The sequence below is a fragment of the Diorhabda sublineata genome, chromosome 7 (assembly GCF_026230105.1).
Source record: "Diorhabda sublineata isolate icDioSubl1.1 chromosome 7, icDioSubl1.1, whole genome shotgun sequence".
In the NCBI taxonomy this organism is placed as follows: Eukaryota; Metazoa; Arthropoda; class Insecta; order Coleoptera; family Chrysomelidae; genus Diorhabda; species Diorhabda sublineata.
The window spans coordinates 24,800,634-24,827,866 of record NC_079480.1 but is presented as its reverse complement, the minus strand read 5'-3'; the positions used below and the strand labels follow the sequence as shown (position 1 = coordinate 24,827,866).

General features: G+C 32.1%; 1 protein-coding gene across 1 annotated transcript in view; it reads right to left on the bottom strand.

Moving 5' to 3' along the window:
* LOC130446940 (teneurin-a) overlaps positions 1 to 27,233 on the bottom strand; it is a 556,419-nt gene that overhangs the window by 441,475 nt on the left and 87,711 nt on the right. The window contains exons 3-5 of the mRNA XM_056783483.1: positions 25,293 to 25,502; positions 21,859 to 22,041; positions 15,276 to 15,431 (exon numbers count right to left, since the gene is read on the bottom strand). Of these exons, the coding sequence (XP_056639461.1) occupies positions 15,276 to 15,431; positions 21,859 to 22,041; positions 25,293 to 25,502 (549 nt within the window). The remainder of the gene's footprint in view (positions 1 to 15,275; positions 15,432 to 21,858; positions 22,042 to 25,292; positions 25,503 to 27,233) is intronic.

The following is a 27,233-nucleotide window of genomic DNA, read 5'->3' as shown; positions in this document are numbered from 1 at the left end:
TGGAGTTATGGATTTTTGGCAATTTTTCTACATTCAAAGATCTATATCTCAGGTTCTAATACAGCCTCAGAGTTCGTTTTGGTTTGAGAACACTCTCTGAAACACCTTCTTCCTTTTGAGTTTTTGAATACTTAAATTGGTTGAGTTGGAGAGGAGCTAGGCGAGGACATTCAATGTGGAGTTATGGATTTTTGTAGGTTTTTGGCAATTTTTCTACATTCAAAGATCTATATGTCAGGTTCTAATATAGCTACAGAGTTCGTTTTGGTTTAAGAACACTCGCTGAAACACCTTCTTCCTTTTGAGTTTTTGAACATATAAATCGGTTGAGTTTGAGAGGAGCTAGGCGTGGACATTCAATGTGGAGTTATGGATTTTTGGCAATTTTTCTACATTTAAAGATCTATATCTAAGGTTCTAATATAGCCTTAGAGTTCGTTTTGGTTTAAGAACACTCTCGGAAACACCTTCTTTCTTTTGAGTTTTTGAACACTTAAATCTATATCTTAAATCTATATCTCAGGTTCTAATATAGCTACAAAGTTCGTTCTTTTCTATTATTTCTGATACTTATTTAATGGATTCGATGCGAGCGAGGCCGCGGGTAAAAGCTAGTAGTACTTTAAATTTGGAAATGAAATATATGAAAAAATTGATGGTTAAGCTATGGGAGCATCCATATCAAATGATAGGCTCAATGGGCATAGTCCTGGATTTTCTACGTACCTTCATATACACCACCCTAGAATTTCAGCTCAAAACTCTTGTTATTTTGGCGTGTATGATTTTTTTCAATACTGTGAGACCTACAAATACTCTGTTTTTGATTACACACATCTAACCTTCTTGAACATCTCTCGATAATTTTACCTCACCACAACAAGCAACAAAAACTGCATCGAAAGAAAATATTTGTCCTCAAAAATGAACAATGACATGAAGAAAACGATAAGCAGGTACTATAATTAATTAAGGAATAATACATCAAAATATGAAAAATTTATCACCATATTTATTTAACTCAATTCTCAATCACACAAAAGTGAAAAAAGTAATTCAGAAAATAAATTTAAAGCTCATCAAAACGATAAAAAAAAATAGAACATTAACAAATGATGTAATACCAAAAAATATACAATTACGTGAAATAAATAAGGATTAAGTAAAAGTCATTGTACTTTAGAGCTGATATTAATAATTACTAATATTTGCAAAAAGCTATTAGGAAAAAGCAAAGCCTGCTCTATATATTTCCTAACTGTAGCTCACGGTTTTTATGAATTATATCATGAATCTATGGAGTATAAAATGGAATATTTCCTAGCAAAGTCATATTTTTTTAAGTCTACTTATTTCCTCAATAGTATTCAATTTCTCCACTTCATGTCGCAGTGTTATGTTGTTGAATCTTTCAAAATGACGTGAACCAATGGATGTATCATGGTAAAAAATAATCACCCACTCGCTAATCGACTAGCTCGACGGACCTACTCAATACAGACCAATGTTAAATCAAGGAAAAAAGCTCGGGGAAGCTACTAAAACGTGTCAACATCTCTTTTATTAATTTATATTAATTCAAAATTTTTTCCATCATGCTCCTCACTACTATCAAGCATTCGACTGGTATTAGCTAAAATTTCAGGACCAGTTGTGGACAAATCAATTTAGGGGTTCAGATTGAAAATTGTATCTTGTATAATATTTTTCAATGCAATAAGTGATTTAATAACTACATCATTTGATCTTAGACTGAAAATTGAATGAAAATGCGACAGCTTTATCGCCATGTTGTTTTTATTGGTTATTTGTTAGTTCAAAAATCATTATTTTGAATTTGTAAAAAATATTTTATAGGACTCAATATTGAATACGAATCCTCTAATTGATTTTTCCAAAGTCGGATCTGGAATTTACAAAGTCTGGTTATTAAATAACCGAATTGGTTACGAAAAAGGGTTTTACTATAAAAATTATTCTTTATTCGAATGCTCCCCTTCAATATACTGCCCTCCCCTCGCCACCTTCCCATACGAATTTTCCATTGATCGAAGCAGTGCTGGAAGTCTTCTTTGGTGATGGCCTTCAGGAGCTCTGCTATTTTTTGCTTTACCGCTTCCATCGACTGAAATCGAGTCCCTTCCAAAGCAGATATTTTTCTAACCTTTCAAGTAAATCTGAGCAGAACCGTTGACGCCAGATCTTTTGGTCAGGAGTCAGATATTTTGGCACCAATTTTACACAGACTTTTGTCATGTGTAATTCCTCGTGTAAAATGTTTCTTTATCGACGATTACAGCCTCAGAAATCATCCGGATGTTCATTCGACGATCTGCACGAACAATTCGGTTGATTTTGGTCACTGTTTCCGGAGTTGAAACAGTCACAGGACGACCTGGGCGCTGGTCATCTTCAGTGCTTACTAAAGCGCTTACACCACTCAAAAACATGCGCAAGAGATAAAGAATTGTCTCCATAGGCATCTTGCAACAATTTATAGCACTCAGTCGGAGTTTTCTTCAATTTAACGAGAAATTTGAGATTGATAGGGGTTGCTCCTAGTAGTTCAGCTAAATGAGCTGTGTAAACACTGAAGCCAATTGGAATTTATTGTCAATTTCTGGAAAAACTCTATACATAATTAAAAAAAAGGAGTTTACACTCTTTAGTAACCACATCATATCCTCCCAGAGAGGCTCTACATATGGTGAAAGTATGTAAAGTTCCTCATGCCTCATCCTGTATAAGTATGAGCTCACGACCGACTCGCTGGAAGTTTTATTAGTTAAGTAAAATAAAAGATACAGTGCTGATTGAATTAATAATATTTGTAATGTAATAATATTGGATATTAATGGACATATTGATCCCAATATGGAGAAATCACATTTATTGAAACGCGTAATTTATTTCACTTATTTGTTAGGATCTCTAAACAATCAAACTACTACAGGGGTTATGTAAGTTAGACTGTTTATGATGAATCGGTGCTCTTTACTAAAGTGAGGCACTTTGTACAACTTTCACCCTACTTTCCGGTCTCCTCCCTTCACGATTTCTTTCAAAACTTTAATCCTTAAAGCTCACATCGTCACTCATCGATTCTATGTAAATGTAACGATTATGCAACGATGTGTATAGAAAAGGACTTCCTTTTTTCAATTGAAATATGAGGCAATAAACAAAAATGTAAATATAATAAAGCTGGATGAAAACTTTGCATTAAGGATCTTGATGAGGAAATTTTGAAAGCCAGTTAAAGAGGTCAAAAGAGTATTAGGAGTAATTTTCTTTTAAATTATTAAAAGCATAATTTAAAATCGATTCCACTACTAAAAATAACCAGCACGTATTCCGTAAATCGAATTCAGTTACTGTGGAACGTTCCAAGGCTCAGTTGTGTGTGAGTCTTTCCAGCTCAGTACTAGAAATTTTGTATTGATTCAATATCGAACACGTATCTAATAGATTTAGAATTTAGGTCACGAATTGAGTCGTTGTGAAGATCATCACCTACTGTACTTGGATTCCTTCTTTTTTCACCCCATTGCTCCATCCCTAATTGAAAATAAAAGACGGAGAGCCCAGTAAAGGCGAGGAAACAGTCCTAAGGTAACACTAACTGGAGAAATTCCTTCAACTTCCTAATTCGTCTTTTATATGTTCCTCTTGATGAATCGTCTCATGAATATTGAAATTAAAATCTGTTTCACCCTCAAAAAATCATTTTTCCTCAGTTGTTAGATCTTATCAATTGAATTATTTATTATTTAATTCTATTAAATTTCTGAAATAGAACTATAAATTTTACTGTTTATGTTATTTTTGACAGACTTCTAGTTCTTATGTATGCAACTCATTTCTCGACATTCTCTATCTTATTACTGATTCCGTTTAAAAAATTTTTGAATTTTCATAATTTATTTCTCCCAACAAACTTCCTTTATAAAACGTTAATCCCTCCACATCTGACTTACCGATACCTGACCAGGATATTCCAAGTAACTTTGTTCATGTCCTAATAGCAAATACAATTAAATTAATCCTGCCTTATATACATGATACGCTTTCAGGAGAAAAACAATTTACCTCCTCGCCAGTAAGACTAGCGCCCTTGTATTTTTATATAACATATACAATACATTATATAACATATTATGTAAAAGTGGAATTAGTGGTCCGCTTGGTATTGGGAAATATATGATTCACTAGAAAATTATTCGGAAGGAAGACTTTGAAGAACATAGTGGTGGACAGTGGATAACGTCCTTACCATTGTTCGAGATGATAACGATAAGGAAATGAGTCGAAGCACATTATGGAAAATTTTGAAAGAAATAAATTCTAGCTGGAAAAAGAATTCCAGAAAATCTATTTTATATAGAAAGAAGCGACTGCTGCAAATCGAAAACAGATTCATCTAGTGGTTTGATTCCACCATCAGGAAAGTGGCGCAGTAGATGGTGGTTTATTAACTAATCGTTCCGTTCACTTCCTTGAGGACTTGAATGCAGATATCTTCGAAGAATAGTTCAATCAAATGATGATTTTCTCTCTCAGAACTGAATGAAAGTGATGGATAATGCAAATTATAATTCGGAATTTTAAAAAAATTTCGCCGATAACTAAGTGGTTAAAAAAGATTCACAGAACTGCCTAATCGAACAATATTCAGTTTCATTTCAATTCTGGGGAAGAAAATATTAAAATAAAGAGAAATTACAGAAAAATCAAATTTCAGAAAATCTTTCATTGGAAACTGAACCCGATTGAACTGGTTTACGCCCAAACAGAGGAAGAACTTTCAAGAGAAAGGCCGAATGATGGATTTTCTTTCTCAGAACTGAAAGAAAGTGATGGATAATGCAAATTATAATTCGGAATTTTAAGAAAACTCTCAGATAAGATAACCAAGTGGTTAAAAAAAGATTCACAGAATTGCCTAATCGAACAATATTCAGTTTCATTTCAATTCTAGGAGAGAAAATATTAAAATAAAGAGAAATTACAGAAAAATTAAATTTCAGAAAATCGTTCATTGGAGACTGAACCCGATTGAACTGGTTTGCGCACTAACAGAGGAAGAACTTTCAAGGGAAAGAGCAAATGATAAATTTTCTTTCTCAGAACTTAGTCAAAGTGATGGATGATGCAAGTTATAGTTCGGAATTTTAAGAAAACCCTCAGATAACCAAGTGGTTGAAAAAAGATTCACAGAATTGCCTAATCGAACAATATTCAGTTTCATTTCAATTCTATGAGAGAAAATATAAAATTAAAGAGAAATTACAGAAAAATTGAATTTCAGAAAATCTTTCATTGAAAACTGAACCCTATTGAACTGGTTTGCGTACATACAGAGGAAGAGATTTGAAGAGAAAATGGTTCTTTCAAAATTATTGATGTTTAACAGTTGTTTTAAGAGAATGTAAATAATGTGGAGCCTGATAACGGGGCAAGACAGATTCCAATTTAGAAGAAGCTCTTCTCATACTGGTGAATTTTCATATCAAAGTCATTAATTATGCACGTAACGTTGTTTAAGAGTCAAAGTTTGAACCCACATGCCTATATAACGAGAGGGACACAACGTTCTTGAGATATTTTGTGAAAAAACGAAACCTTTTTTAAAAAATATGCACTTCTTCACCTTATTTTATTTAAAAGTAACTAGTCCGGACCCATACTGCTCCGCAGCAGTGACTATGTGTATAATTATAGCTTCGTCATAAAATCAATCAATACTTGTTGAATGTTGTCAAAGGTATACAAAAAGTATCGAGGCACGGTCAAAAAATCAGCCATCATTTCTACATTGTTCATAAAACAATAGACTACCCTTTGGTTTAATATTTACCTTGACATTTTTGAACGATTTCCCACGTGATAGGGCTACATACAACTCTGTAGCTATATTAGAACTTGAGATATATATCTTTGAATGTAGAAAAATTGCCAAAAACCTACAAGTATCCATAACTCCACATTGAATGTCCGCGCCTAGCTCCTCTCCAACTCAACCGATTTAAGTGTTCAAAAACTCAAAAGAAAGAAGGTATTTCAGCAAGTGTTCTTAAACCAAAACGAACTCTGTAGCTATATTAGAATCTGAGATATAGATCGTTGAATGTAGAAAAATTGCCAAAAACCTACAAAAATCCATAACTCCACATTGAATGTCCACGCCTAGCTCCTCTCCAACTCAACCGATTTAAGTGTTCAAAACTCAAAAGAAAGAAGGTGTTTCAGCGAGTGTTCTTAAATCAAAACGAACTCTGTAGCTATATTAGAACCTGAGATATAGATCGTTGAATGTAGAAAAATTGCCAAAAACCTACAAAAATCCATAACTCCACATTGAATGTCCGCGCCTAGCTCCTCTCCAACTCAACCGATTTAAGTGTTCAAAAACTCAAAAGAAAGAAGGTATTTCAGCAAGTGTTCTTAAACCAAAACGAACTCTGTAGCTATATTAGAACCTGAGATATAGATCGTTGAATGTAGAAAAATTGCCAAAAACCTACAAAAATCCATAACTCCACATTGAATGTCCACGCCTAGCTCCTCTCCAACTCAACCGATTTAAGTGTTCAAAAACTCAAAAGAAAGAAGGTGTTTCAGCGAGTGTTCTTAAACCAAAACGAACTCTGTAGCTATATTAGAACCTGAGATATAGATCGTTGAATGTAGAAAAATTGCCAAAAACCTACAAAAATCCATAACTCCACATTGAATGTCCACGCCTAGCTCCTCTCCAACTCAACCGATTTAAGTGTTCAAAAACTCAAAAGAAAGAAGGTGTTTCAGCGAGTGTTCTTAAACCAAAACGAACTCTGTAGCTATATTAGAACCTGAGATATAGATCGTTGAATGTAGAAAAATTGCCAAAAACCTACAAAAATCCATAACTCCACATTGAATGTCCACTCCTAGCTCCTCTCCAACTCAACCGATTTAAGTGTTCAAAACTCAAAAGAAAGAAGGTGTTTCAGCGAGTGTTCTTAAGCCAAAACGAAATCTGTAGCTATATTAGAACCTGAGATATAGATCTTTGAATGTAGAAAAATTGCCAAAAACCTACAAAAATCCATAACTCCACATTGAATGTCCGCGTCTAGCTCCTCTCCAACTCAACCGATTTAAGTGTTCAAAAACTCAAAAGAAAGAAGGTGTTTCAGCCAGTGTTTTTAAACCAAAACGAAGTCTCTATCTTGGATATAACCTGAGATATTGAGGATAGAACGTTTGTATGTGAAAAACTCCCATAAGTAATGTACAGGGGGAAATCGCATTTGAGTATAACTTGCGAATGGTGAAAATTAGATGAAATCCGATGGTTGATGACTGATCTGTGCATCAATACCTTTCATTGAAAAAAAAAATTAAGCAAATTGGTTGGGTAGAATGCCTGAACAGACTCGGAATGGAAATCATCAATTTTTTTAATATATAAGATAGGCAGGTTAATAAGATAAAAATATAATAGTGCATTCATTATTTCATACGAAAATACTCTTATGTATAACTTGAAAAAATGTTTCAACTTCTCTACTGAAAAAAGTGATACGTCTATGGATTGCAAATGCACTATTATTTTAATACTCTTCCATTAATGAATACATTTTAAAAAGAATTCTGCGACTGCTTCTGAAACGTCTTTATATATTATCCATATAGAAATAAATATATTTCGAAACATTTTGAAAGTTTCTTGTAAAACACGTCGTATATCCTCATAAAATTATTCATGCACTAAACGTAAAGCTAGTAACTCGAATGGAATTCTAAACTAGGGCCGCGTTCGCATTCCCTGTCGGACATTATTCTACCATTACAAAAAAGCATTAATAAAATGACATACCCCTCCGACGAGGTAAAAAACTACGCAGTTCCAATCTGAAATCCTTTTTTAATTCACCCACTTCGACAAATGGCGAAACTAATCACTACAATGAGGTGAACACGACAAGGTTCGCAATCAGTTCTAATGCTTCGCTAAGAGGTAACAACCTTCAAAGAGTACACGAATTAGTATTCATCACAGGAATATGTATATGGTGAACTCTTCGATATATATTTCTCAAAACTAGAATGAAATTGATGATTGTTTTGAATTTATAGAGTGTCTCATGAATAATTTCGATTTCTTTGGTTATTAAATGATCATATAACAAAAAAGCCTTAATATTCGAATACAGAAATCTCTTTAAGTCCTTGGTGAAACTATTCTTTAGGTTTACACTAAAAAAATTTTCTGCATTTTCAACACCTCCTTTGGATTAAAATTTTTCCTACCCAAAAAATTTGTAATGAATAAATAGTAATCTGACTGTGCCAAGTCCGGACTAAATACTGGATGTAGTAGGAATTCAATACCATCGATTTCTTCGATTCTATTTCACGTAACTTCGACAGTTTATGGCTTAGCATTGTCTTATTGTACAAGAGCTGGCTGTCCATCATTTATAGTTCGACCATCTAGAATGGTCTTTCAAGACTTTCCAATAGAATCGATCTCTCTTTGTGACGGCTTCTGGTATTTATCTTCTGTCTAACCACTGATTTTCCATATCCAAATCCATATGACGTTTATGAAGTATCAACTTTCAGAAGGCTATGTGTAGAATTTCGTGATAATTCGATTAGTCTGAAAAAAGTGAAGCTGGTGTTTCTGGTCTTAGTTTATCATTGCTTCTAGATGATTTTATTAATTTATTAAAATTATTAGTTGTTTTGAACGTTGCATCATTAGTAAATTCTTTGTATGATGTATTATTGTAGATTAGTTCTTTGGATAAATCTAAATATTGTTATTTCTTTAAAAATGATTGTGACATTACCTTTCTCAGATGGTATGACTATTTGGATTTGGAAATTTGGATTTCCTTCCAAAAATTTCTTTTGATTGGATATATAGATCTCTAAATATAGAAAATTGTTTGGGTTTATGAATATGGCTCGTTAAAATGTTGTTTGTTTTGGCTACAACGACATTTCTTACTTGTTCATTTTGTGTGCAAGACATAATTCACTAAGAAAGTTTTATTCGAAATATCTTTAGTAATTGTGGGTTCAATACCAAATTCAGGCCAATATCTTTCAAATTTTTAAAAACAAAGTCTATAAAAAATTCAACGCCATACCCCATAAAATTTGTTGTCATTCATAAACTAACCAATCAGTATTCAAAATCATTCACAACAACCTAAACTTGTCTAACCTATAAAAATTCAACGTCATTCATAAGCCAACCAATGAAAATAATGATTCTATAGCAACCAGAATCAATATTTCACACAATTAAATCTATGAAGCGTCAATTTGAATATTGAATTTTGGAATCCATGTTTTTACAAGAAACTACACAGTTTAAAAGTATGCGAAAGCTCGAAAAAACTAGTACACTTTTGTGTTTAATTTGCCACGTTCCCATTACAAAAATTCTAGTTGGCAAGAAATATTATTATTAATATATTTTATAAGGAAAATTACTATGGAACTTGTGTATTTTGATAAAATTCTCACTAGTAGACAAAATATTGTATGCAATTCGTATTTAAAGGCCTTTTTTCGACTCATGTGACTGTCGAAAATAATTACATTCGTCGAAAAAGTGCTACTTTTTACAGTTGTTACATAAATAACTATTATATCAAAACTTATTTGTATTAGTCAGTGAGAAAATTCGTAGAAAATCGATTTTCTACGTTTATATGCAGATTAGGTATCTCATACTCTCCAAAGTCTCACTCTGTATCAGTGCCAAAGGTTTACCGTACTTTGACCGCCCTTTCGTTGCAAATTGAACTAATGATCTCATAAAGCGTGCTACGCTCTCCGACTGAGCTATTGTGAACTTGATTTGCAGCTTCCGTTCATTTTAATAACGTCTACAACTCATGTCTTGAGGGGACACTGCCATTGACAAGGTGAGATATAATGCTCGGACCATTATCGTTTTCAAGAGGAAAAGATTACCGTTGCCTCTTGCGAAAAATTACTTTATTTGATGGCGAAAGAATTGGATATATTGGAAGAAAAGATGGTGTTTGACAACATTATATATTTTCTTGATTTGTTCGACAATACAAGAAGAAAAATACAAAAAAATTCTACCAACATCACAATAACAATATCCAACAATAATTTTCAAAATTTTTATATCGATTTCTTATTTATACGAGAAGTATACAGGGTTACAACAAAATACCATGATAAGTTCTCGATTTAAATTCCCATGTCTTAAGGTCCAGTCCTGTTTGATTAAACACCATATTTCAGTTAAAGTAGAATTAAGTATTCGCAAATCGTCCAATTTATATAGCTTATACGAAAGAAAGTTATTGAAATAAGCTCTCTACGCCGGCCCTGTTCAGCTTCTATGGAAATTCGAGAATTAGGTGAATTCGCGCGGCGTCTTTCACGTTTTTACAAAAGGCGGAAGTGCCTTTGATAGCTCCTTTTAGAACTTTTAATTATAGCGGGCGGTTTATTTATAGTATTTCTTCTAAATAATTTGCAAGTAAATCTATTTAATTGCTTTGTTTCTTTATGTTCTAAATCTAGAGAATTCTTTTGAAATGGGTATATAAGTACATAATGTAGCGCAGTTAGTTAATTTTAAACGAAAAGTCGTAGTAAAAAGAAGAAACTAGTAAAAGTAATATTTATAAGTAAATTATTATGAATTAAGTGTATTGTATAGTGTGTATATAAATTAATAACGTAAGACTCAGTGTTTATCAATTCCCACCATGAATAGAAAGGATGTAGATAAATACGTTGCGATATTTAGGTCCCTATATCAAACTCCAAATTCTTTTACGTTTATTTCAAAAACCAAAAAGAGACTGAAGAATAAGTAGCAGTAGCAGAAACCCAAACAACAAAAGATTTACATTAGGCAATACACGAACTGAAACTAGGAAACGCACGAGGAATTGACCAAATAAGAAAAGCTAACACATGATATAAGCGGCAGAAATGAAAATAACAGAGATATCACAAATCATTTTGTATCAAATATATGACACCAAAGATCCGGAATATTGGAAAATATACAAGAAAGGAAACACGATAAACTATAACAATTATAGAGGAATCACGTTACTGAGTGCATTCAGAAACATATACTCAATAATAATAGAAGCAATACTAAAGAAAATCTAGAAAAAAATCAGTGTAAAATCAGACACTGGAAACTGAGAGATATTTAAATATCAGAGATACTATGAGCAGATGATTTGGTGATAATAGCAGAATATGGGAAAATATTGAAGTATGCTACGACAGTTTACAGAAAATGAATATGAAAATAAAAGAACTCAAGGATAAGACGATTATAAAAAGCCGAAAATAAAGAAACATTGGAGTAAATTAGAAGAAGCAAAAATAGGGCAGGTATAGAGCTGTAAATACCTTAGCAGGACACTAACACAAGATGGAAGATTGGAACAAGAGATAAACGAGAAAACTGGAAGATTAGGCAAAAGCTATTAAGACACAGTATCTAGCCAAATAGAAAATACCTAAAAAAGTAGCCACGGCTATATTGACATATAAATCGAAGAAACAAAAAATCAAAATATGAAGTACAAAAAGAAGTTTTCTAAATGGTTAGGCCATGTCGTGAGGATGAGGAAAGATGAATACGAAAGATAAATGTAGCACGAACGAAAAAGAAAAGAATTGAACAGAAGAAATTAAGATGATAGAAGAAAATGGAGAAATAAAGTGGCAGTAAATAAAATAAGAACACAGGGTAAAAGGGAGCTATGTTAGACTCAACTTCAACAAACCTTACACCTGAAAAGGCATCAGGATTAAGTGAAGTATGAATGGGCACCAGTTTATCAGAAAAGTTCATGTGATTTAATGTTATACTGCAATAGACAAAAATACTGATTGGGGTTTGGACGAAAGGATTCCTTACAATAGGAAGCATTCATTAGGATAAAAAGAGTGTTATCTGATATTTAAGAGGGAGCCTAGGATGACTTTTTGTGTCTTGGTTTGAACTTATCACTGGTACATTGGATTATCTTATTTCAACTCCCGGTGTATCGGGAATATTTCAGCTATTTACTACGCTTTAATCGATAATGTTGAACAAGATTGATTGTACCTTAAGGAGAAATCTAAATTTACTGTATCATAACGATTTTGTTTGTCTACTTTAGCACTATCACTTCCAGCACTTTGTAATAATCGATTAAACATGATGATGATTACGATTATTGCATCCTGTAGAGTGCAATAATGTGTAGGATAAGCTTACATAATTCGTCCTGTCGATTATCCCGTTAAAGTAACAGGTAGTAAAACAGATTTTCCTACCCCAACGTTGATAATCAAAACATTGTTAACACTAAAATGCTGGTTCTCTAAAATATTTGAACTAAAGTCGTGAATTGCTAGAATTATTAGAGAAATGGGAGTAGATAATGATTATAAAATTATAAAAATCTTGTAGATTTTGTTTTACATATGGAATTCTATCTTTTTCCAAATGGTGTTCACGCTTCTCTCTGCCTCGATTGGGTTAATGATGAGATGAAAGTTCTACGCAGGATAGCCAGAAAAACCCTACTGGAGAGGGAAAGAAGTGAGAACATCAGAAGATTGTGCAAAATAGATGACGTCAACGAATGGGTTCTATAGACCCAGAAAAAGGTGGAGCGACAACCTTGAAGCAGGATAGGTGGCAAGGATGTCGAAGATAAAACAGGCAACTACGCCTAATCCACGAAAGAAGATATGGAATTCTAAGTTAATATGCCTCCATTCAGTTCATTAACTCGTTTCTTGCAAATTTTGTTCATAATCATTCGAAAATAAAAGTTTTTTGATTTAAAAAGATGTCCTAACGTATTAACAAGGATTGTTTACATTTAATGTACTGTCTTGAGTTTCCGGAACAAATCAAAATTGGATAAGAAACTTTCTAAGAGACGATAGACCTTGATTTGGAACATTAGGATTTGGTAAAGGTTAAAAAATAGATGAAAATTCTATTCTTTGCATTATTCCAAATATCATTAAAGTTATAATAGAGTATATTATAAAGAATTCATAAACAGAAAAAAGAAGTGAGAATCAAGAGCGCTGATTTACAATCAAATAGAATATATCTAAGTTATTCAATCTACTTTTTGACCTTCGAGAAAAATCCTTGAATTTCTTGTTGTGGTACTAATTACTCCATAAATTCAAGTAAACTCAACTTACCATCCATTTTTTGTTTTTTTGCATTCTGTACTATTTTAAGCCCCTAATTCAACTGTTAGTTTACTGATATCTACACAGAAGTTCCCTATCTTCACAATTAGATACTAGAAGATCACGCTTAAAAGTAGTTACTCTGTAGAAACCATTATTATTCTATATCTACTATCAAGTGGAGAAACGGAAAAAAAAAACAAGTGGTACTAGGATCAAAGATCAAATCGCGGAATCTATCTCTATCACGTAACTTAGGAAATCACGGCCTGAAGCTACCGAAAAAAGCTCCAAGTCTAGCAGAATATTAGACTGAGGCAAGTGGTGGAAGCCATTTTGTAGATCAATATCCAGTAGCTCTATAGTGAGTAGGACAAAAATCAAGAGATTATGGAAAACAACGCCAGGAAAAGATTGGAAGAACTTGAACCTTTCAATGAACTGTTTGGTTGTTTAATTTTGTGAGTTTACAGAAAAATCGAATGTTTGTTGGATCGTAGCACCTTTGGAGAACTGATGAAAGAGTAACAGTATAGACACAAAGAAGAATTCTCTAACATGCCATTCGGCTTGTTACGTTCTTCTTAGAACATTCTAACATTCGAGAAATAAAACCTCGGAATATATTCAAAATCGTCCTCTAACTACCTACACTCCAGTGTTTAAATCAAAGTAAATTTCAGTGAATTTGTGAGAATATTATTGTTCATATTAACTTATTCACATATCTTTTTAGCTTTGCTTCTTTATCACAGTGCTCACAAAAAGTACTGCTTCTGATCTAGCATAAGAAAAACTGAATTTATATTTTTTTAAAATATAACTAAACAGGAATATGTTTCATTCTATTCGTTCTGTTGCATAAATAAATAGAAAATACCAATTCACATAAAAACTTTTATAAAAAATTTTCTTCGAACAAAAGGAAATTAATGAAGATAACTGGAGCTTTTTGCGAGCACTATAATAAAAAAGCAAAGTTAAGAAGGCATTTGAAAAACTTACCAGCGAATATAAATGATATAATCACCACAAATTTACTGAAATTTACTTTGATTTAAACACTGGAGTGTAGGTAGGTAGAGGACGATTTTGAGTGCAATCCGAGGTTTTATTGAATTTCTCGATTGGAGTTGGATGCCGATAACAAATTAATTACTTCACAAACTCGAATAAATAAATCAGAACTGACTTCTGTGCCACAATAACAAAGGAATATTCAAAATTTTCGAAGAAAAACGTAATAAGTCGAATGGCATGTTAGAATTTATATTAGACAGAGTGCTGCTACATGCTTTTTATTAGAATATCGAGCTTTACGTTGTTTGTAGTTGTAATAAATCGATTGCAGAAAAAACACATCCAACGAGAACATCTGAAAAAATCTGAACTGAAAAAAAAATGGATACAGTACATCACAGTACAAAGTAAAATGTGATTTCAATTTACAAGTGGATCATAAGATCGATTCTGGCCGAAAAACTTTCGGGCTGTACAAAGCTACCAATTCACGTATATAGTTCTTATATTTTTCCTTCTAATGTGTAGCATTAATAACAAAATACCATTCCATTCATGTTTCAAATTTTTTTTCACAAAATATGAGCAGGGAGAGAATTTTATGAAAGCCTTCATTTTCAAAAATTCGTATAGGGAACAACCATGTGTTTTTACAACGTCCCTTTTCCTTTATTAAGAACTATTGAACGTCTTATTTCTGAGAACGCCGTTTCTCATAAGTTTCTCTAGAAATACACGGCGGAGACATGTGTTTGTATGTATAAGGGACAAAGGATTTTTTCCTCATTTCACATAAATATGTAAGTAGGTAACAAGATATAACTATTTGTTTTTATCTTTTACGTAATTTTCAGAAAAAATCGCCAGAATTGTTGCCGAAATTACGGATTTTTAGTTAGATAAATATACAGAATGTTTGGTAGGTCAAAGAAGTTATTCCGGAAATTTTCATTACGTCAAACATAATCAAAATTTTGTGAATTATATGAAACAAGTATAATAAATTCCATCGTATGAATTATTCGTAAGAATCTCACCTGTTTGGCTGAAGAAATGCGACTCCTGGTTGATTGGTTTGACTTCTCCTGGTATACTGAACTCGGTTAGACGTCTCAGAGATGCAGCGTGTAAAGATTGACCTCTTGGAGGAACTTCTGGTGGAGCTGGTTCAGGAGGAGATTCTTCATCCATATCTGAAAAAAAATTTTATCCATTCATATGATGTATATGAATGCCAGTAATAAAAAATTAAATAGTTATTGGAATTAATTGCAACATCAGTGGATACGTGGGGTTATACAATCTGTTATGTATTACGTGTCTTTAGATTAAAATTGATTTGCTTCTAAATGATTAATAAATATTTCATCTCATAAAAATATTTTTACTCTTTTATATAAGCTTCTTTCTCGTTGTCAGTCGGCCTGGTGTACAGATGGATTGTCGATCCTTTGTTTTTGAGAATGTCTCAAGCTTCTACATCGTGATGGTGATTCTATTCATACCATCCAGTCTCTAACGTTCTCGTTATTCTTAAATTTTCACAAATCTTCATTCATGTTAATTGGAGTGTGAGCAGTTTAAAAAATTACAATGGTGATATAGTGAATCTAGTTTGGCAGGATTTGGATTTTATGAGTGTTAAATATCAGAGTTTTTCCATTAATAATTTGCTCTAAACTATATTTTGAATTCTTTCTTTGGTAGCAAATGACTTTCTTTAGTTTATTGTTCAAAAAATCAAGTGTTTCCTCAAAAAAAGTGTTTTTTCCCAATAATTTGGTAAAAACCATGATTTTTAGTTTCTAATTAAGTCAAAAATCATCCTTGTAAATCTAATTTGGCGAGATTGTGGTTTTTCTAAGTGTAATCAGAATATGAGTTTTCTTATCCATCATTTGCTCAAAAATATACTTTCAATTCTTTATTTCGTAGCAAACTGTTTTTCTTAGTTAATTTTCGTAATATTTTGCTTTTCCTATTTTAAGTTCATCAGAAAAGGATCTATCAATCCATAATATGTTCAAAAATTCAAGTTTTTCCTCAAAAAATGTGTTTTTTCTAATAATTTGGTGGAAACATGATTGTTAGTTCGTAATTTGTTCAAAAATTATTTTTGTAAAACTAATTTGGCGAGATTCTGGTTTTCTGAGTGTAATCTGTTAGAATACGAGTTTTCCCATCCATCATTTGCTCAAAAATAAACTTTCAATTCTTTCTTTGGAAGCAAACGGCTTTTCTCAGTTTATTTTGGAGATATTTGGTCTTCTGATTTTAAATTCATCAAAAAAGAATCTATAATATGTCTAAAAATTCAAGTTTTTCCTCAAAAAATGTGTTTTTTCCTTCAATTACACGATTTTTAGATTCTAGTTTGGTCAAAAATTGATCTTGTGAATCTAGTTTAGCGAAATTTGGGTTTTCTGAGTGTGATCTATCAGAATATGAGTTTTCTCATCCATCATTTACTCTAAAATATACTTTTAATTCTTTATTTCTTAGCAAACGGTTTTTCTTAGTTAATTTTTGTAATATTCTGCTTTTCCGATTTTAAGTACATCAAAAAAGGATCTATCAATCCATAATATGTTCAAAAATTCAAGTTTTTCCTCAAAAAATGTGTTTTTTCCCAATAATTTGGTAAAAACATGATTTTTAGTTTCTAATATGGTCAAAAATTATTCTTGTAAATATAATTTGGCAAAATCCTGGTTTTTCTAAGTGTAATCTATCAGAATATGAGTTTTCTCATCCATCATTTGCTCAAAAATATACTTTCAATTCTTTATTTCTTAGCAAATGGTTTTTCTTAGTTAATTTTTGTAATATTCAGCTTTTCCGATTTTAAATACATCAAAAAGGATCTATCAATCCATAATATGTTCAAAAATTCAAGTTTTTCCTCAAAAAATGTGTTTTTTCCTTCAATTACATGATTTTTAGATTCTAATTTGGTCAAATATTGAACTTGTGAATCTAGTTTAGCGAAATTTGGGTTTTCTGAGTGGAATCTATTAGAATATGAGTTTTCTTATCCATCATTTGCTTAAAAATATACTTTCAATTCTTTATTTCTTAGCAAACGGTTTTCCTAGTTAATTTTTGTAATATTCTGCTTTTCCGATTTTAAGTACATCAAAAAAGGATCTATCAATCCATAATATGTTAAAAAATTCAAGTTTTTCCTCAAAATGTGTTATTTCCTTCAATTACATGATTCTTAGATTCTACTTTGGTCAAAAATTGATCTCGTAAATCTAGTTTGGTGAGATTTGAGTTATTTGAGTGGTATCTATCAGAATATGAGCTTCCTCACCCATAATTTGCCCAAAAATATTCTTATTTTGTATTCAGTTCGGTCAAAAATTATTTTTGTTAACATTTTTGTTGTCTAAGTGTAATCTATCAAACTTGTTACTATTCATATCTCCACCAAAAGTGTTCGAATTGCAATCAAAGGAGAATATAATAATTCCTTATGAATAATCAACTTGAAGTGGTCTTTTGGCTATTAGTGTCCTTTAACTAAAGATTAATTTGGTCGACTGTAGGTGTGAAACACGTTCACAAAATTTGATCTTATTTCTACTAATGTCAGTATTCGTTTCCAATATTCAGAATGAAATTATGTAAAAACCTTTCCATTTTATTCTAATCCGTTGAAATTTTGAACAGACAAACGAATCACGACATTGATTCAATTCCAAGTTGGGTGAATTCTTTTTAATTCTATTTCGTCACGTCAAATACAAAAGAGAAATTAAAAAGAGTAATGAGAAAACTCTGTCATTTTCAGTTGAATTCCCTATTGCATGCGGGTGGATACCTCGAGATAACGACGTAATCTCGTTAGTAGATGCGAGATACTTGTACTACTGCCGCCACCTATCTAGATCTAAGTTAATTAGAAGTCGACATTCATTACCATACTTTAAATGTTATTGGTTAATCCCATTACGGTAATCATTTACCATCTATTCTAGTTTATTTCTCGGATGACTGTGAATCTTTGATTGTTTCAAAGATGTTAATAACTAACTTTGTACAGTTTTCCATAAACTCTGATTACTCTAATTTCGCAGAAAGGTGACATACATACACAATAATACAGGGATAACCAATTGATCTGTGCTTCTGGGATGAAGGCAATATCTTTGATTAACTCCATAAATAGAAGAGATTTTGGACAATAAAACGATAATCATAACATACCAGAATGGTTCCAGAAGTGCCAGGTCTGACCTAGAGATGGCGTTAGTTGATTGAAACAACCACTGTATTAAAAAGTACACAATCTATACAGACGCGCAAAATGGGCAACCTATTCGCTAAATTTAGCCCCCTCGGACTATTTTCTGTTCTCAGATTTGACAAAATGGCTCGGTATTCAAAGATTTTCCAGCAATGAATAGGTGATGTCGGCAGTTTATGGCTATTTCGAGGAGCTGAAATAAATATTCTTCACTCTAAAATTTCTTTGTTGTGTCATGTATATCTGGGACCATCTTCGTACAGTTGAAAAGAGTGGTGAAAGTGAAGAATTGCTTGTATATAAAACTGGAGAAACTTAGAATAGCGAGATTACAAAGTAAAGGATCAGCGAAAAAATTATACAAGATATCATAGATACACAACTCGTCCAATAGGAACCAGAAGGGAAAATAACCTCTTTGAGAAGGTTACATGAATAAATCAAGAATAAACAGCTTGAAAGATCAGAATGAAATATAAAGAGAGCTAAGGATAAGGTACTAGAAGAAATAAAAGGTTCCAGAGCTGATTCAAATCTACAAAAGCCAAATTGAATAGAGAGGAGACTATAGATATTAAATATTTATAGTCTATATAGATTTATACAGTCAAAAACAAATTCAATAATTTTGAAAAGATTCACCTGATGAGTATTTGCTGGTGAAGGTAAGCTTCATAAATCTCATGGAAGATTGTATTTTCAGCTTTAATTTCAGATTATTTCAGCAATTGATCTTACAAGAACATTCCGTTGTGAAGGACTTTGGAAATTGAAAATTTCTAGCATGAAAGATGTCAATTCAAATCAAAATTCATAAAAATTTTACGTCAATGGTTAAAGAAAATATAAAGCTTCAAGCTTACACGGTGTTTTTAAATTACCAAAATACCAATTGTACCAGAAGAACCCTTGGGAAAAATATATTTGGCGCTACAACAAAAGCGGTAGCTGAAATTTTCGGGATTATCGAATCCGAAATTATATACACGCCATTGATTCTCAAAGTATCCCAACTAATGCATGGGCAAATGTTTTAACTCTTAGAATTCATAGAAATTGGAAATCCAATAATTTTATTGCAGCCTTTATCGACACAATTTAAATATCAAAAATCAGAATAAAAAAATGCTGTAGAAGCTCCGTATGTTGCCTCGTCAACTTCAACTTCAACAAGTGGACTTATTTATCTCAAATTTAATGAAGCAAAACGACCTATCAGTAATTACTGTCCAAAATAGTACTGTCATTATCACAATTCTCATTGAAATATATACATGTATTATACATTTCAATCTGAATAACTTACAATGATTTTCTCTCAAGAAATATTTCTTTCCTCGAATTAGAATTTTTTTGTATAAACTGCTACATTAACGCGTACACTGAAGCAAATTTAGAAATATAGTAAACTATGGCATTTACATAAAATTCATATAACTCATAAAATATGCAAATTTATCCAGATTAGATTTCATTTATGCATATTTTAATGAACACCGTATTTTTGTTAATATGCTCAAAATTGAATTAATAACATTTGCTAATTGAATTGCATAAAACCGTTCGAAAATAGTAATCGAGAAAATGGAAATGATCATTTCCATTTCCCCATAATAGACCAGTTGATATAATTGGGATTGTGAAAAAAAATTATTTTTAAAATTTATATAAAGTTATATATTTTACATCCTTTTGTTTTTTTCCTCTAATAAAACGATGTCCTGTTTAATTCCAAATTTTAATCCTCATACTGAGTTTTCCTTGAGATGCTGGCCTCCAGTTTTCATACCAAATTTTTGTTAATCCATCTAGTGGTTTCAATGCGTTTGATTTCTTCCCATTCCTCCCATCTATCTTCTGATATTCTTTCAATATGATCTCTCCAGCCTCTTCAACTTTCTCAAACTCATCTTAGCTCTATCCGCAATTCCTGACTGGTCATTCTATCGCAGAGATTCGCCTCCTTGATTTTTCTTAGCATTTTCATCAGTCCAGTCGTACTCGTTAATATTTAGGCTCTTTTGTAGACTCTTTATGATCATTTTTTGAAAATTCTTAGTTATATTATATTTATTACGTTGGTCTTTATCCTATGTAGTAGGCAATGTATATAATCCTCATTCTCTGTCACTAATATTCCATCATCTACATAACATAACAACACTATTTTCCATTATTTTTTTTCTGATTTGGAATATAACGTGACTGTATTCAAAATAAAAGTACTAAAAATCTTCTAGCTTGCCTCGTATCTATTTGCTAAAAAAGTATATGAATCACAAATTGTTGTACCTGATTTTTAATCAACAGTAATCTGGCGCAGACCAAAACTACTTTATAAGAAAATGGTTAACAGAGTCGACACAAAAACGTGTCTAAGACAAACCATTAACTCAAACTAACCATCATCTATTGGAAGCTTTATATACCCTCCCATTTTGCACTTAGTTCAGTTTCCAAAGAACCAAAATTATCCACCACCTTGAGTCGCATCTACGATAAGCCCTTTCCTTCTGGGGTACGTGTGGTGCGACTCAATTTGAGTGAATCTTCAAACTACAAAGGAGAGCTGTTAGATATTCACTCGGAATAAACAGCGGGGCTCATTGAAAGTTTATAAATTCTGACTCTTCCTTCCTTATCAATCTTTAAATCCGTTTGCCTAATTCGTAAGCACGGTTATCATCTTAGGAACGCGGATCACGACCTTTACCTACCTACTCTACGTTCAAAATTAGTTGAGGGCTCAATATTTTACAATGCAAAAAATTGCCCAATCACTTGCTAATTGAAATTCCTTCTACTCTGTAAACGACTTTATTTAGTTATTTTTATGGTTGTTTTTTAGTTTTTACAAGCTTTTGTCTACAAATTGTAACAATTTTTTGACAATAAACAATTTCCCTCTCTCTCTCTCTACTTTTATAAGATAAAAGAGCCGAATCAGTATTCACCTATACAGAAATTGGAGACGCTATAAAGTAATCTTATTAAATATTTATCATAACTCAAACCGACAAATTCGATTAATTACTCATTTATTTATTAGATTTTTTCAAATCCAACTTTCTTTCTATTGAAATCATTTGCTGACGACCAGATAAATATAATTAAGAATTAACCAGAAAACTTCTGGTGATCATTTGAATTATCAACAAGAATATTCATATCAAATAAACATTTCCACCTACGACCTTGTAATAGTGATAAAATTTTGTATGAGAAGATTTATCATAATTTAATATGGGGAAGACTTTGCCACATGAATTCATAAGCACCACGATACTTAGTAAACCTGCTTCTCATGTGCAAGATACTTAAATTTAATAATTACTATTACCAATTATGAAACTTGAACAAATTCTTACCATTATTCAAAGACATCCTTTGTTGTTGGTTGTTCTCGTGATAGGGGATGTCACCGTTCGAAACCATCACGTTATCACTACAACTGTTACAAGAAGTTCCACTACTACTGGATGTTATGTTTCCTCCTGATACCCCCAGTACAGAGTTGCTCATTTTATTACTTTGAGCATAGATCATATCACCTGAAATATGAAAAAAAAACACTCAACGAATAACCTTATGTGTTCAGAAGACCAGTGACTAGATTGAAGCCGTTTAGGCTTATGAATCTACTACTACAAACACTGTAGTGTTTGTTATTAAATAATATTCTTGAATAGTTTCATTCGGAGTTTCCAAAAAATATCCTATTGGAAGTTTTAGTAGATCTTTGCAGTCACCTCTTCATTTGTCTGATATTACTTTGCATTGAACCATTTTCAGCTGATTTTTCTGCAACAATAACGGATTAATGCGCAGGCTCTTTTGTGGTGAAAAAGGAAATCTCCTTTTTTTCACAAATGCAGTCGTTTTGCCTTCCATTCCGCATCAAATCACGTTAGCAAATCTGCATAGTATCTCCAAATTATGGTTTTGTGGTATTGTCATGCAAAATATTTCATAACCATTCGGTAGAAAAGTTTTCTTCGTTAACTACATCTCTATTGGTGAAAAATATGGACAATTACAACAACAATAAGAAACAAAATAAGTTTGGTCGAATTGGATTATAGGAGAAGGTGCCTACAAATTACAAGAACCGACAGCATAATTAATTCTCATTAAGGAGAGCTCTGAAAAATAAGGAAGGAAGCCTTTAAGGACTTAAAAGACGACCGATTTTAAGATGGGAATTGAAGGGAAATATGGAGGACCAAAACGGTGAACTAGTAAGATAAAATGCCTAGGAAAAAGAAGTACAAGGTTTGTTCTAAAATACTATCTATGACTACTCGATTATATGCGATATAAAAATTTTGAAATATGTATAAAGCTTCTAAAATAACACTAAAATACCATGGTGTATTGATTTCTTTCAAGAACACTTTTGCCGCAACGGATCTTTCAAGAACCAAATCCAATAAAGGACTTCGAAGCAAATGTTCGCCTGTTTTTTCGGAATAATTGGACATTTCGCTACCGTTTTATTAGAGCAACGTAGAATGGTAAATTTTGAATAGTACATTGGCATTTGTTTGCCGAAAAAAATCGTGGAAACTAATCGTAAAAGACGAATCTTTCTCCACTACTACAATACGAGTTCTCGCACAAAGCTCCCAAAACTTTCAAACATTTCCCAAAAAGACATAGAATATCACAAAGATTGTAAAAAATGATGTAAATTGCTTATAAATGCTTTAAATATTTCGAAACGAAATCAAATTTCTTAAAGAGACTCAAAATGTTACTCGAACTATAAAGAAACTCTTAAACGTCTTTAGAAAGGCTTCAAAACTTTTAAGGAAAAGCTCAAATTTCCCAAAAAGACATAGAACATCACAGAGATTGTTAAAAATTATTAGAATTGTTTGAAAAAGCTTAAAAGCTTTCGAAATTTCTAAAAGAAACTTATAATGTCACTAGAACTATGAAGAAACTCTTAAACATTTTTAGAAAGGCTTCAAAACTTTTAAGGAAAAGCTCAAATTTCCCAAAAAGACATAGAACATCACAAACATTGTGAAAAATTATTAGAATTGTTTGGAAAAGCTTCAAAGCTTTGGAAATTTCTAAAAGAGACTTATAATGTCACTTGAACTATAAAGAAACTCTTAAACATCCTTAGAAAGTCTTCAAAACTTTTAAGGAAAAGCTCAAATTTCCCAAAAAGACAGAGAACATTACAAAGATTGTGAAAAATTATTAGAATTGTTTGAAAAAGCTTCAAAGCTTTCGAAATTTCTAAAAGAGACTTATAATGTCACTAGAACTATAAAGAAACTCTTAAACATTTTTAGAAGGGCCTCAAAACTTTTAAGGAAAAGCTGAAATTTCCCAAAAAGACATAGAACATCACAAAGATTGTTAAAAATTATTAGAATTGTTTGAAAAAGCTTCAAGGCTTTCGAAATTTTCTAAAGAAACTCACAATGTCACTAGAACTATAAAGAAACTCTTAAACATTTTTAGAAAGGCTTCAAAACTTTTAAGCAAAGGCTCATATTTTCCAAAAAGACATAGAACATCACTAAGATTGTAAAAAATGATAAGAATGGTAAAAATTAATTAAAAAGCTTTCAAAAACGGACTCAATTTTTTTGAAGAGACTCAGAATGTCACTAGAACTAAAAAAAAATTCTTAAAAATTTTTAGAAAGGTTTCAAAACTTTTTAAAAATTTCCCAAAAAGACATAGAATATCACCAAGATTGTAAAACTTAAACATTTTCATATCTGAAAAATAAATTACAAAATAAATGAACTTATAATGTCATATAAAGCTTTGGAGTATAATGTCACTAGAACTATGAAGAAACTCTTAAACACCTTTAGAAAGGTTTCAAACTTTTGAAAAATTTCCCAGACAGACAAAGACAGAATATTACCAGATTGTATATAGCTTCCAGAATAACAGAAAAAACCTTGGTGTACCAAAGTGCATTAATTTCTGTCAAGAAGACTTTATTTGCCGCAACGGATCTTTCAAGACATACCAAATCCAAGAAAGTACTTCGAAGCAAATGTTCGCCTATTTTTTCGGAATAATTGGACATTTCGCTACCGTTTCATTAGAGCAACGTAGAACGGTCAATTCTGAATGGTTCAACGGCTTTTTGCCGAAAAAATCGTAGAAACTATCGCAGAAGACATTGTAGAGAATGACAATGCGAGCTCTCGCACATCAGTTCGAACAAAAACGTTTTTTAAACTGTCAATACATCGAAATGATGATTAATCTGCCGTACAGTCCTTGTTTAGCATCTAATGATCGGTTTGCTTTCTCCTGAAGAAACGGTTGATGCGTTAAAATCACATATTTTGGAGGTGCCTCAATCGGAATGGAAGAAATGCTTCAACAATTTGTTCAAACACATGCAGAAGTGTATTGATCTCAATGGAGGATATTTTGGAAAATAATAAAGCAATATACAATTAAAGATATTTGTTTTTATTTGTCTATCTAAAATTCAAATCTCTTTTCAAACGATAAAGAAAATTACTAGTAATTTTAATATAATAGTGCAGCCCTGCACAAAGCCCTCCCAATAAATAGCCATAAATTAACGACTTTTGGGTCTTATCGAATTTTATATGGATTTCTATAGTGAATAGTAGAGGCACTTTCTTAGATTGGTTATTAAAAAACTATTAAAACTATTAAAAATTATTTTTTTTTCTATTGAATAGTTTATATATGTCACCCCGTATGGCATTGCTTCCCTTTTTATCTTAACTCCGGATTCTTTATCTCCAATAGATCGTCGTATTCTGTGTATTAATAACGTTTCACTTACCGTTATTTCCCCTCAGTCTATCTTGCGGTGTCTGATAATGCATCCTTCTTGAGTTGGTGTTCTCCAAAGGGAAAGGTGAAGCCTGCCGATGAAGAGGAATGGGCGATCTGGGTGACGCTAACGTCGGAGGGGGTGTCGGGAAAGGGGTTGTCGGATTATCAGTTGTCGCGGCGTCTTCTGTATCGTCCGATCTGTACGACCTTTCTATACCTGAAACGACACATAAAAATGGAGTTGGTTGAGAGGTCATAGGAAGCGAATCGTGGGCTTTTCCTTCGACTACAGGGTCGTCATGTCTTATAAAATATAAATTTATACTGTAAATGGAGTTTTTATAATTTTTCCAAGTGAAAAATAGATGGAAACGGAAAAGTTTAGATCACTTTAGCTATAAGATGCACTACCAAAGAAAGGAGACTTAAGTATGATTTCAATCCAAGGATTTCACCTTTTCTAATATTTTCATTACAAAATTTCAAGAAGAGGATAGATATTCTAATTTTTTTTAGTAAATATCAAAGTTTGAAAACTTGTTAATTAAAATTTTGGACGAAATAGTCCAACCTTACTCTCAACACTGTATAACGTTGTATATAAACATTTTCGTTGATGATAATGGAATATTCATCTCCTATATACGTTCCTACCATTACAGCTCAGATTGTACAGAGAAAAAATTATGAATTTTTGAGTTACATGGGTTTTTGTACTCACGATTAACTCACGCAACACCATGTACCCGATTCTTTATTATCTTGAAACATCATGAAGACCTAATTCAAGGTTAACCTTATTAGGCCTATCCTGACAAGGTTCACGCTAGGATAACATCAATATAATCCTATTCAAGGTTCTTCAGACTATCCTGCATCGAATATCTATGGTTAACCTGATGAATATCCATGATCAATCTGCTTGTTTTAACCCCCCATACAAACTAAAAAGGGACTCCATGCATACAAGGATAATCTGATCAATACCCTGACCAGAAAGTATTTGAAACAATGTGAATTAATCCTGATCAGAAACATACAAGGTAATCATGATATGGATCATTTATGATAAGCCTGATCCAGATCTCTGTCGGTTTTCACATAGAAATATAATTGACTAAACTTTTTCACGTTTTATGTTGGTGTTAATTGAAATGGATCTATATGAAAGGAATGTTGAACGTCTAAAACCCTTTATGAAAATATTCGAAGAAGGAGCTGAAGATTCAGATAGTTCCGTATCGAACTCAGATCTTATAGAATTCAGACAAAGACATTGGTAGTAGAGGGACCTAATAAAGTGATGCCGAAGCAGAAGTATATACTGAACTAGAAAAGGATAGACGTTTATATTATTATGCAAAAGATGGTAGCAAATGATGAAAATTTGGTTTTGTTCGTAACGTTTGCAAGAAGAAAAAATACAACTACCAGGGCCTGTTCGAGAAACAAATAATTTAAAAACAATTGCTGGCATGTAGAACCTCACTCCAGGCCATGGAAATGCTAAAAATGATGTACCACGATGACATAATTTTTGATAAAAAATAATTAGAATTGTTTAAAAAAGCTTCAAAGCTTCCGAAAACGGATTCAAATATCTTAAAGAGACCTAGAATGTCACTAGAACTCCTGAACCATTTCTAGAAAGGCTTCAAAACTTTCAAGAAAAAGCTTAAATTTTCCAAAAACACATAGAACATCACCAAGGTTGTAAAAAATGATTAGAATTGTTTAAAAAGCTTCAAAGCTTTCGAAAACGGACTCAAATTTTTTAAGAGACTCAACATTTTTAGAAAGGTTTCAAAACTTATAAAAAATTTCCCAAAAAGACATAGAATATCACCAATTGTAGAAAAATGATTAAAATTGTTTATAAAGGCTTTCAAACTTCCGATAACGGATACAAATTTCTTAAAAAGACTCAAAATGTCACTTGAATTATAAA